This window comes from Balaenoptera physalus, assembly GCF_965194825.1.
Source record: "Balaenoptera physalus genome assembly, chromosome: 4".
NCBI classification, from domain to species: domain Eukaryota; kingdom Metazoa; phylum Chordata; class Mammalia; order Artiodactyla; family Balaenopteridae; genus Balaenoptera; species Balaenoptera physalus.
The window spans coordinates 31,522,001-31,534,956 of NC_138891.1; the positions used below are offsets into that span (position 1 = coordinate 31,522,001).

Here is a 12,956-nt window from a genome sequence, read left to right on the forward strand (position 1 = left end):
AAACTATTTTTTTACTTAAAAAAACTTCATAAACTGAATTCTAACTTTTTTTTTTAATATGAAGGTAGCAGGAAGTACATCTTCAACTGAGAATTGCTTTCTTTCTTTTCTAGGGTTGCCGTTTCTTAGATGAGCCTGAAACCACTTCACGGCTTTTTGGAAAACTTAACAAAAATAAAACTCATTATCATGGACAATGGAGAACGTCTTTCATGAGAATTCACTCTCCAGAATGTCTGTGATAGACGCTGAAAGCAGAGAAAGTTCCACTTTCCTAATAAGGCCATGTACTGCAGACCTGGCTGGGATCCCCTTGGGCTCGTGGCACCCCTGCCCTCGGAGCACCTGCCACATTCTGAGATAATTCATCAATTATCAGATACAGGCAGTTCAACTCTGTTGCTACAGCAGCCAATGCTAGATTGTAGGGATCATTTTTAACAAAACTCTCCTACTTCAAAAGATTCCTAATCAGGGGAGATACCAAACCTCACCGGCCCTTTGATCCGAGTTCTATAGCTATTCCACAACCTGTTGGCCTGTGGGAACGAGGAAAAGAAAGAAAGAAGCACCTTATGCTCATTTTCACAGAACTCCGGGCTCTGGTGCATCTGGTCCCTGCTCCAGCTACGAAAGTGAAAGATGGCAGCCACTGGGACCCCACAAAGTAGGGAATGGTTTGAATTTATCCTTCTGGCCACCAATCTGGATTAGAGTTCATCATTTTGTCTCCTTTGCTAAAATGTAAGTTATCTGAAGGCAGCCATGTCCCACTTATCTTTTTATTATTTCCCACAACATAAATGTTGGGTGAATAAGCAAATGAAGAGATAAAAGAAGGAATGAAAAAAAAAATAATTTTCCATCCTGAAATAATGGAGGTTCACTTCAGATCTGTAATCAGACTTTCCTCAACTTTATTTTGTTAATATCTCTGGCATGATTTCAGTGACAAGTTAATGTCTGAGCCCTTGGCATTGTGAGGTGTACGTCAGACTGTGGAACAAGAACCGAGGAATTGTTTTCTCCACAGCACATCAGACTACATGCCTAGAGGAACAATGGCACAGAAACAGAAAAAAGAAGAAGAGGGAGAAGGAGAAGGAGAAGAAAAAGGAAAAATAAAACAATATTTACATGGCATATAATTTATAAGGACCTTTCACATTTATCATATATTTAACAATGATAAAAATATACAGAGTACTGATGACTTCCCAAGAATTAGGAACAAATTCATTCTACTTATTAAAATTTACCAACCTCCTTTCCTATCATAGAGATGGAGCCTAGGAAGGGGCCTCTCTCCCAGAAATTCTCCCTTGATAGGAAGGTCAGGGCCTGCCTGCTGGGCAGGGACTTCAAGAAGACAGGCTGTACAGCTAGGGCCCTCCTGCAAACTAGAGGGAGGCCAGGAGAATTACAAAGTGCCCAGAAAGCCAAGGATATTCAGGAAGTTGTTGACTACGTAGAACAGGGAATGGGACAGAAGGAACAAATGGAACAGACAGTCTTCAGAGCTCATCAGGACCACCATTGCCTCCCTCCCTCTCCCTTCCTACCCGGTGCTGGAAGGCAGCTAAACAGGTGAGCCAAATATCACTTTTACTTCCAATCCATTTCCCTGCCCCACCCCGGCTTAAGTGCAAATAGTGAGGTTTAAGTGCAAAGCACCAAAAGAAAGAGGTAAAAAAAAAAAAAAAAACCCACAAAGGTGATACACATAATCCACGAATCCACACCTGGACAATCAGACATCTTGGCAAATGCCACTGTCATCAAACACTCCGACACCATTTACTGTATGGCCTTAAATAATATCTTTGACCCTGAGGGGCAGGCTGCTTCTGGATGGGGGAAAACGTCTGCCACGACTTAAAAAAGTCTCTTTAGACCTTTTTTCCTGGATCCATAATAAAGATAAAAAGACATCGGAACCGTCCATTCCGTCTTCTTCTCCTCCTCTAACCACATACACACACGTGCGTGCTCGCACGTTCAAAGCTGAACTACAGGAGCCTCTGGACAGCGTCCCTCCCCGAGGTCCTGTACAGTGGAATCGACACTGTCATGCAGCAAAATACTCCAAGTTCCACAGCCTCTAGGGATCAGCATTTAAGGCACTTGGTTGGTATTTCTGTAATATGAACCATCAATACTAACGTTCTGGTTCAAAGGCACCTACGGTTGGAATAAAGGAAACAATTTGGGGCACTTTTCTCCACCCCTTTTCAGAAATACTTTCTGTGGGAAAGGAGGAGGTGGGGTAGGAGAAAGAGAAACACAGAACGAGGCAGAAACTGAGACACAAGTCATTCTTTGTGGGGGGAAAAAAAACATTAAAACTTATAAATGCTACTATAATACTATTTCTATTTACTCTATATTATAAAATAGATAAATTATTCCAAATAGAATTATTATCCAAAGACAGAAAACCATAATACAATCATTTCCTGCTAAGAAACATGATACTGTATATCTAAAAAGAGTATAAACAAATGCTACCCTGAAATAACCGTGAAAGTTCAGACATAAATCCTCAGGGTAAAAAAAGCACAACGATGGTTATATTACAAAGTTGTATGCCTCAAATTTAGAGGATAGTTCAACAGAATAACAAAGCACAATTTATATTCATTTCCCACATTTTCAAAGGCTATGTATAAAGAATTCTTTTAATTCATCATGTTTTTTAAACTTCACACAGTGTAGATACTTTATATTTTAGAATTTATTTGATGAGAAATACATTATTTACCTATGGCAGTCAATGTATATTTTTGAAAGTATCAGATATAACTAAAAGAAAAAATAGTGTTTACCCTAATACTCCCAGCCCCCTGTAAGAAAGTATTCTGGAACAGTTAAAGCTACTCATTTCCGTCCACATGGAAAGGAAGCTACCCATGTATCTTGCTTCATGTGAGTCATAAAGCAAAGTCTGAAGAATTAAAACAATAAACTGAAGCCTTCCTCCCCAAAATGCAGCCAGCAAAATTTATGAGACCTGAAAGCATGTGCTACATTAGTTTAGCAACACAGAAGAGAATTCTGCTCTTGCATAGACCAAGCCACTGAAGCAGGGAGAAAACTGTGGGCTCCTTCAGGGATTTTCTTTCCTTTATTTTTTGAAGCGAGGCCCTGAGCCTGACTCACAGAGGACACACACTCTGTTGACTGACTGACTGAATGAGGAAATGGCACAAAGGTGCCTGATCAAAGCCCAGGGGGTTTTGCAGAGCACTCTATCAGAGTCTGTATGCAAAACATTTTCCTTTCTCATGCTCCCTCAATTTTCTTTTTCTCATGCTGCACGGTGGATCAAAGATGGTTGCAGATTCTTTGTCATTTCTTCCATGGAACATCCCCTCTGCTATCTGCTCTAATTGGGGGTTGGGGGGGTGTGCTGTGACTTCTCTGTCCAAGAGAATATGGAAGAACTGACTCTGCGGCAGTTTCCAGAGCCAGGCCCCAAGACCCTGGCAGCTTTCAATTCCTGTCTTCTCAGACTCCTGGGGAGACCCAAGCTGCTATGTAATACGTCCCACTGCTCTGAGATTGCCATGCTAGAGATGCCATGGGCAAATACTCCAGCTTTTAGTCCTAGCTATGCTCAGTCTTCCAGCAGCCCTTTCCATGGTGCCACACGCTTGAGTAAACCCACCTTGGACCCTCCAGGCCAGCCCACCCACCGGTTGACCACCGCTAAGTGACCTCAGTCAAAATCACGTACAGCACAAGAACAGTCCAGCTGAGCCCTGCCCCAATTCCCGACCACGAAATGGCGTGATATAATACAATGGCTATGGTTTTAAGCCACTGAGTTTTGCGATAATGCATTACACAGTAATAAGTAACTGGAACATATTCTTTCTCTCCTTCTAGTGATTCGCAGTGAAAGCCAAAGGCAGCCATGCTGATATAGCTAGTCCTTGTACTTGTATAAGTTTGGCTCTCAAGACAGTGCAAACAGATGTTGGAAGTCTGAAGCAGCGCTTTGGGCTTTTAATGCTGCCGGAGAAAGATGTAGTTACTCTGATGGCAAGTAGACACCTACCCACTAGCCTTGCCACCAAAGGCCACGGAGCCGCCATCAGGTCCCACCGAAGGCCATACCTGCCTCATGAGCTCCTCTTGACGCATCCTAATCCTCTCTCTCTCCATCTGGATCCTCTGAAGCCGAAGTTTCTGCTGCTGCTGCTGTTGCGTGGTCAGCGCGTTGGGCATACTCATGAGCCCTGCTGGTGGGTTCTGAGGAGGGAGACTCTGCTGGCTCAGGGAGCTGGGTGCCATCTGCTGCTGGTGCTGGTGATTCATCACTACAGGGGGGACGAACAGGCGGGTTAATGACCAGGGACCACAGCTCCTTATCAAACAGAGATCATCAGAATGCTTTGCGCTTTACACTATGGATTCCTGAGATTCCTTCCAAAGCATTTTCCTGTTAATCATTACTGTTGAAGTAATTATTACCTTAATTCAATTCATGGAGGCTCAGATACCGGCCCCTCTCCTGACTCACCTAGTCTTGGCTTTTGTGCCCTGTTAAAAGCCTGATTTCACACCTTGCCTGTGTTCTAGAGTACATTTTAAACCTTTCATAGAACATAGTGGTCGTAAATAAATTCCACAAAAGTTGACACAACATAAAAGCTAATTTCACCAGGACATCCGGGGGTGTGTATGCATGGTCTCAGATAACCTGCATGCTTATGGCAGGGCTAAGGAGGGCATGTGATCATCGATAGGTGGTGGGTAGAAAATAATGTTTAGGATGGATGAGTGAATTGACGAGTGACATGTAAAACATAGTACCTAGATCAGGGACCTACACAAAAGCAGGACGCCATTCATGCTTTGTTAAAAGAGGGTGCCCCAAAGAAATTATTTAGTGAGAAATTATTAGTGAATAATTAGAGAATCATTTAGTGAGAATTATTGTGAGAAATTATATAAAAATGCTAACAGCGTTTGTGATTGGATAAAGCCACAAGAAGTGTTTGAAACTTTTTAAGGATTTTCTATTTGTCTGCATTTACCAACATTTAAAATTTTGGCATGCAGTACTTCACTTTAGAAAAAAAAAATTGTAATCCTTTAATAAATTCTGTAATTGGTGTCTCCCCCCACCCCCACCCCCGCCAAAAAAATGCATCTTAAAAAGTGCTAGCTTTCCTCAAGACAGTTTACCAGTCAAATTTGCTTAACTTCTGCCTAGGTAATATCCTACAATAAAGAAAACCATGCTTTTCAGTCTATTTGCTCCTAGGTCAGGGCCAAAGGCAACAATGTGTAATTTTACATACTTACTTCATTTCTGAGGGAAAAAACGCTCAATTTTTGCTATATTTGGTATCACTACCTTTAAAAGATAAAATTATTGGCAGACTTTACTTAAAGTTCAAAGTAAAATATTTCAGATCTTCAGTTTGTTATGGATATTACGAGGGAACATATTTTATAACTAAACTTTCTTCGATGAATTTTAAATTAGCCTAATCAACTATGTATTAAATGAATGTGTAGAAAACACACACACACACACACACACACACACACACACACACATTGAAAAGAAAGTACGAGGGAACCCTCCTACACTGTTGGTAGGAATGTAAATTGGTATAACCACTAGGCAGAACAGTATGGAGGTTCCTTAAAAAACTAAAACTAGAACTACCATAGCATCCAGCAATCCCACTCCTGGCCATATATCTGGAGAAAACCATAACTCGAAAAGATACGTGCACGCCAATGTTCACTGCAGCACTATTTACAATAGCCAAGACAGGGAAGCAACCTAAATGTCCGTGGACAGAAGAACAGATAAAGAAGATGTGGTACATATATACAATGGAATATTACTCAGCCATAAAAAAGAATGAAATAATGCCATTTGCAGCCATATGGATGGACCTAGAGATTATCATACTAAGTGAAGTAAGTCAGACAAAGACAAATATCATATAATATCACTCATATGTGGAATCTAATTTTAAAAAATGATATAAATGAACTTATTTACAAAACAGAAACAGACTCACAAACTTAGAAAACAAACTTATGGTTACCAAAGGGGAAATGTAGGGGGGAGGGATAAATTAGGAGTTTGGGATTAACATACACACACTACTATATATAAAATAGAGAATCAACAAGGACCTACTGTATAACACAAGGAACTCTACTCAGTATTCTGTAATAACCTATATGGGAAAAGAATCTGAAAAAGAATGAATATATGTATATGTATAACTGAATCACTATGCTGTACACCTGAAACCAACACAACATTGTAAATCAACTCTACGCCAGTAAAATTTTAAAAAAGAAAAGAAAATACCAACACTGAAGATTTTCTGTAGAAGAACTGGTTTCCTTAAGGAAGAATTAATTCCATGACAGGAACTTCCTCTGGATGGGAGTAGAGGTGGGGTAAAAATAGTTTTTTTGAAATTTCCTTATAACTCACTCAAGTCTTTATCACATTCCCACTGTGTGCTGGGCACTGGGTCTGTAGTTGAATAAACAGCTCCTGCCTTCACAGGAACTCACAAGGAAGGTATGAAGAAATGAGGTGGGTTTTTATGCTTGGCTGTGGAGCGCTAGAATGTTAGGCTTTGTAAGGGTTCCTGGAAAGCATCTAGTCCGGCTTTTTATTTTGTGAAACCCAGGGAGGTGAGGGGCGTGCTCTGCTTAGAAACAGGTGGAACCAGGGCCACAGTTGAACCCCCCACACCCCGTCCACCTGCCCTTTCAACTGTCCTTGGCCGCCCTCTGCCACACCTGAAACTGAAGACCAGGAACAATCACTGAAACGGAGTCAACCCCTCTAACACACAGTTTCCCTTCAGTTGATGGCAAGGAAGCGCCACTTAAACAGCAGACCCTCGAAGCACTCAAAACAGGGCCCTGGGACAAAGGTTGCTCAGGTTACAATTAGGAAGGGCTCAAGGAAGGTTTGGACAGATGCACAGGTCTGCTCAATCCCAGGGAAGTCACTCAAGGCAAGGGAAGATACTGGAGTATTCTGCCCAAACAGTTTGGGCTTCACTTCCTGAATCAGGCCCACCACCAAGAACTCTCATTTCTTGGCACCGTCCCTGGCACACAGGGAAACTCAGTAAACGATGGGATGAGTGACTGAAACCAGCTGGGCATTCCTTATGTTCTTAGTTTGAGAACAGAAAAAAAGCACAGTTGTGATCAGTGTCAAAATAACTGAAATAAGCACTTAATTTCTACAGCTTGTTGGAACATAATCACAATCTCTATTTGAAGGCCTGGGTGGGAGGGTCAGGGATGGGACACACACTGTGTCATTGGGGAAAAGTTCTCTTAAATACCAGTTCAAGTAAGACAAAGTCCAGATATCCAGAAGGGTTTAATTCATAAGACCTCTTTCAGGCCAGGAGACGGAAGCTTAGATGGAAGAATAGTGATTTTCTCCAGGCACAGTCGTTTCTGAACCTTCTGAAAAAGTATGCTCCTATTTTTCTGATGTAACTACTATAGACAAAAAAAAAAAAAAAAAAAACCCAATTGTGTCTATAAGAGAAATGTGTAAATTGAATATTTCCAATATCAGAAATCCCCAGGTTAGGAAAAAGCTTAAAAAATGTTAAATTTTTTTGTTAGCAGTTCAGAGGTTATATTAATTTTTATAACTCAGAGTCTTTGAAAAATATTAAAACTGGCTCAGGTCTGGGACTTACTGACATGACAAATCAATTGGAACGGAACTATCTGCCGTAACTTGGGAAGACAGCATTGTCAGTCGTCTACTCACACAGGATTCCGTTACTCCACTCCACACACTGTCCAGATACTGCTTGGCAGGTTTTATTGATGTCTGCATCCTTATCTGGGGGAGTCTAAGACTTGGAGAAGATCTCTTCCAAAACCACACCCCTGTGAGCCTTTGAAACACCAGCCCTTACAGCGACCATCCATTGGGGAGGCATGGTGGACACGCTGCTTTCTTCCATTTAATTTAGATTTGACCATTCAGACTACACTCAGACTAAACATCTCCAGCTATTAACTGTAGTGACTGGAAAAGAGTAGAACTTAGCCAGTGGCTTTGTTTTCAAAATAAAGCACACCCACCAACGGAGAAGTCTATATGAGAATATTCACCATAGTATTGTCCATAACAGCAAAAGACCAAAAACAGTATCCACCAATAAGAGATCATGATCCAATCATTCAGAGGAATTCTATGTGACTATTCCGAAGAATGAAGAAGCTCTGTAGGTCCTTCTATGGAACATTCTCTAAGAAACAATGTTTAGAAGAGGGAGAAAAAAATCCAAGGAAAAGAAATGCATGTAAGAGCATGCCACTATCTGTAACTAGAAAAATGGAGGCAGTGGGGATTCATATTATATCAACACATATACAGCAAATCTCTCTAGAAAAATACACAACAGTGGGTGCCTCTGGAGAGGAAACTGGGTGTCAAGGATGGGAGGAGATCTTCCTTTTCCTCTTCTGCACTGTTTGAAGTTTTTCTGTGTGCATTTATTATTTATGTAAAACATAAAAATGTAAAAGTAAAAAACAGAAGACAAAAGCACGGCCATGTATGCATCAAATAGGCAAAATATCTTCTTGGTGGAGTGAAAGGAGGTAACCCCCAAATTATTTGAAAAACAACGAATAAGGCTTAAACTATAGGCAAGATCCTCAAAACTAAGAGCCTGCCTGGTGCAACTTCTCCTTGTGAAGGTGAGGAAACAATACCCAGAGAAACAGTGAATTTGGTCGAGATCATAAAATGGTCCAGGCCTAGAAGTCAGATGTCCTGCCTGACTCAATCCAGGTGCCCATGATTCAACCTGTCACTCTGCTTCTTGTAGTCGTTTCATTTCAGACTGCTTTTGAATCTTTTATTAGGTTGAATCTCATGAACTTCACCGATGGTTGAGGTTCTAGCTACTCAAAGACAAAGAGGCAAAAGAGGCCCAAGACAGAGATAAACAGAGAGGAGGTCCTCAGGAGAGCACGGGAAGGAAAACATCTAGACTTGCAATGAACAAAATACTCCTTGGGATAATATTCCATAACATTTTAGGGAGAGAATAGTTCAGTTTAAAAAAAAGAAAAAAAAGAAAACAAGCAGAGTATCTCAAATACAGTATCTGAGGCCAAACCAGTTAAGGGCAGACTGCCATTAAATGCCTCAAAAAGGCTAAAGACCTAGTCAAGTTCTAGACTTTTGCCAGTCCCCACAGAAAGGAATAACCCAAACAGAAGATTTCTCCATTGAAGCAGGAATGCATCAAAACTAAAGCAGAAAAAAAAAAAAAAAAAAAAACTAAAGGAGAGACTTCTTTGTTTTTCCTTCCAAGAGAGTCAGAATTTAAATTGAAATCCACATTTATCTTTTTCATTCTTTTCATCTCCTTTTCCTTTTTCTCTTTTTTTTTCTTTCTTCTTTGATAATTGGCTTTCTCTTCTGTGTTTGGCAATCAAACGTAACCAAGCTCTGCAGATATGTAACCAGAAACATTTCACTGCTATTATTCAGTATAAAAGAAAACACCAAGAAAAACAAAACTCCACAGCAGCTGAGATATGAACACTCTTTTGATTTAATGACTGTATCCTTGGTGAAGTAAACGGTCAACATGGGAATGGGGTGCGCAGAGGGGGTGACTACCCGGACTCTCTGTTTAAGGACACTGATGCACCCTCTGACCTGCTCCAGCAAACACACTTGGTCACGTCTACAAAGCCCCACAAGTAGGCTTGAGGCCAGGAAGGTCCCTGGACTCAGTTCTAAGCCTACACATCATTTGTTGTATAAGAAGCAGACATGGAAAAGGTAAAGGCTTCACTCCTGAACTTTTGCCTTTTGCAGCAGCAGGAACAGAGAGCGACAGCTCACAGACAAAGTGTTTGGGCAGCTTCCCCAAGCCAGGAGCTGCAGACGAGGAGGGAGGCCAGGGAATCAGGTTGTCCAGAGGGCCTCCTGGAATGTTTGACAAATGTCTTTCTGGCCTCGGAGAGGTTCAGTGGCTTGCTTTTCTGTGTCCTGGGCTTGCTTCCCTTGTTTTTAAAATAGGCTATGGTTACACACACACACACACACACACACAAAATGCCAAATGAAGAAAACAAAACCACAAGATTAGGCTCAACTACAAAACCTGTCACGGGCCTGCATGGGGCTGGCTCTGAGCAGATTATGGAAAGGACAACCAGCTTGCCAATGGCTAGAAGCCACACCTAAGCCCTAGAAAGACACAGAAATTACTTTACTCCCTTCAAATCCTTCTCCCTGAGGCACATGTGAGTCTGGGGAGGGCAAAGAGGAATACCTTTTGCTAGTTACTCACTGTTGTTCAAGATACAAAGTAACAGAAAAACAAAACAAAACAAAATGCAGGGAAAGCAAGGGTTATAAGAGACTGCCAGAATATCTGCTGAAATTCTCCATCAGCAAATGTTGATTTAACAGGAAAATCTCAAAGATGGTTTAATTTGTACTTCAGTTTTCACGGGTGGTAAACAGAATCTTGCTAAATGAACTTCAGTTCCACATATTCAAAGTAACCTTTTAGTTTAGTTTTGGGGTTTCTTTCTTTCTTTTTTTTTTTTTTACAAGCTTCTAGGATAAAACATCAAGCATTCCAAAGAACCCTTCTAACGTCATCCCTTGAGTGTGGGAAGAGCTTTGAAGAGGCTGACTTGTTGTAAAAACCTGGTTGCAGTTTCCTCAAAGTAGATGAATATGCAACATTCGAATACTGTACACACCTTGGGTAATACACTTGATTTGGGATGTGGGAAACTTCCTCCTCCCGTTTGGACCAGGTGTTTAATTCAGTTTGACGTTTGGGCTAATACGTTTGTATAAATTGCATCAGAAACACATCCCAGACACCTAAACACCCATGAAAGGGCAACACAAGCTCTCCTGCAGCACGGACTGTTAACTGAAAGCTTGACGGTCACTCCATTCTCTGTCCCTGCTCTACAAGTGCTGAAACGGGTCTGTCCCAGTGAGTGACCAGTTGCCCTAGTTTGACCAGCGGGTTTCCTGGGACACAGGACTTTCAGGGCTAAAATTCAGGAGAGTCCCAGGCAAACGGGATGGTTGGTCACCCTAAGCCTGTGAATGTCCGTGTCCCCAGAGCTAACTCATGGCAGCAGAACCCAAGTATCCTATTTCCACGCTAATGTGTTTCCTTACAAAGAGAACCAGTGCCCGTATGAAATAACCATTGGATATTTAGAATGACAGTCAGGCTGCCCAGATTAGCTCTCAGTGTGTCCTCCATGGCTTACAACTAGCTGGCTGTCCTTTTGTACCCATACAACTTGGTAATTGGAGAGGGAAGATGACTCCTGCACTTACTCTGTAACTTTTTAAGGAAATCAAGCACTATTTATGACATTGCATTGCATCACTGGTAAACATGCACTTGGTTAAGGCTGAAAGTCAGGACATCTTTCCTGTTGGATTCTGGGTTGGGCTATACACACAGAACAGAAGCTCTTTTAAGAAACACTGAAGTGTTTTCTTCCTGTGATTTGAACTCTCACTTTCCTGGGGGCTGGATTTGTGCCCTTTATAAATAAGACCTAGGAAGGAGCCAAGTCTCCCCCTGCCCCTTGGAACCAACCCCAATGATACGGATCTTCCTTATAAACATAGAACAAAAATAATTGAGTGCATTTCAAACCTGACTTGCTGGTGCATACAGTAGGCACTAAATACATTCTCCCTGAACTAAACTTCAGGGTTTATGGGTCAGAAATTGGTGTAAAATATCAGTTCATTTGTAAGAAGATGATCAGCATAGACTTTTTTCTAATTTAAAAGAAACATAATAAAGAAGAAAACTCAGAATAAACTGGAAATCCCTCCCCACCACACACACAGACACAGTTCTTTCTCTTGAGGATGCATTTTAATCATTACTCCCCTAATCTTATAAGTGAATATTTAATGAATACTAGACTTTTGTTGCTGCCTTCTCTTTCCTGCCAGAACATAGTTCCCTGTTCAGGACCCATTGCATTTTGCTCTGTTTTATCATTAGTGGTTTACAAACCCCACCACACTCATCACAGCTGGGGCCATGTATTTACCCTACTTTGAAGCATCACCATAGAAGTTCAGGCTGGAAGGGGCTTAGTCCATTTCGACCAGGGTTCTCAATTCTTTTTTTCAGCAGCAGGATCTTTCTCCAGAGCCTGATATATGACATGAGGCAGAGACACCCCACATGTGCAGGGGCTCATTCACAACACGCCTGGGGCCTGTGCCGGTGCCAGTGAGCGCTTAAATGGCAGCCCTTTTGACTCTCTTCTCTAAATTTTCTTGGTCTGGCTTTCACTGTGCTTTCCCTACAGGCGTTTCCCAACTCTTGTGTCAAAATATTAAACAAAGTTTTAAAATATGTTGAACAGACACAGTTCTTGGAGACTGAATACTAACTAAGCTTAGCTTCTGCTCACATGCCCCTGAAACCCTGGCATGGGGCCTTGGGACACAATTTAAAACCACTGACTTAAGCCAATTCACTCATTTTTGAAATGAAGAAACTTGGAAGGTTAAGTGACTCAGCACAAATCACAGGCATAGACTGTGACAAACCTAGGAAGCCCAGGGAATATGCTGGAATGCATGGCTGGCATCGCCTGCATTGACCACCAAGCACTGCCCTGTCCTGCAATCAAAAAATATTTACTGAGTTAAATTTGGTGACAAGGATCAAGAGGAGTTTCCTTTTCCCTATTTCATGAAAAGGTCTAAGGCAGACTAATTTAATTAACTTATTTACTTATAAAATGATGAAATCAACACGGATCACATGTTACAATGACACCCTGTGTGATCTGGTTTTACAGAAAATGGTATAGGGCTTTCTTCTTCAGTCCTTAAAAAAAAAATTTAAAAAAGACAAAGTCAGATAACTTTGAAGAGTTACATTTCATAA

The 12,956-nt window shown here is 41.3% G+C and overlaps 1 protein-coding gene across 1 annotated transcript in view; it reads right to left on the reverse strand.

Annotated features, from left to right (window-relative positions):
* Nucleotides 1-12,956, reverse strand: part of WWTR1 (WW domain containing transcription regulator 1) — a 128,725-nt gene that overhangs the window by 19,042 nt on the left and 96,727 nt on the right. The window contains exon 4 of the mRNA XM_082459683.1: nt 4,120-4,322. Within this exon, the coding sequence (XP_082315809.1) occupies nt 4,120-4,322 (203 nt within the window). The remainder of the gene's footprint in view (nt 1-4,119; nt 4,323-12,956) is intronic.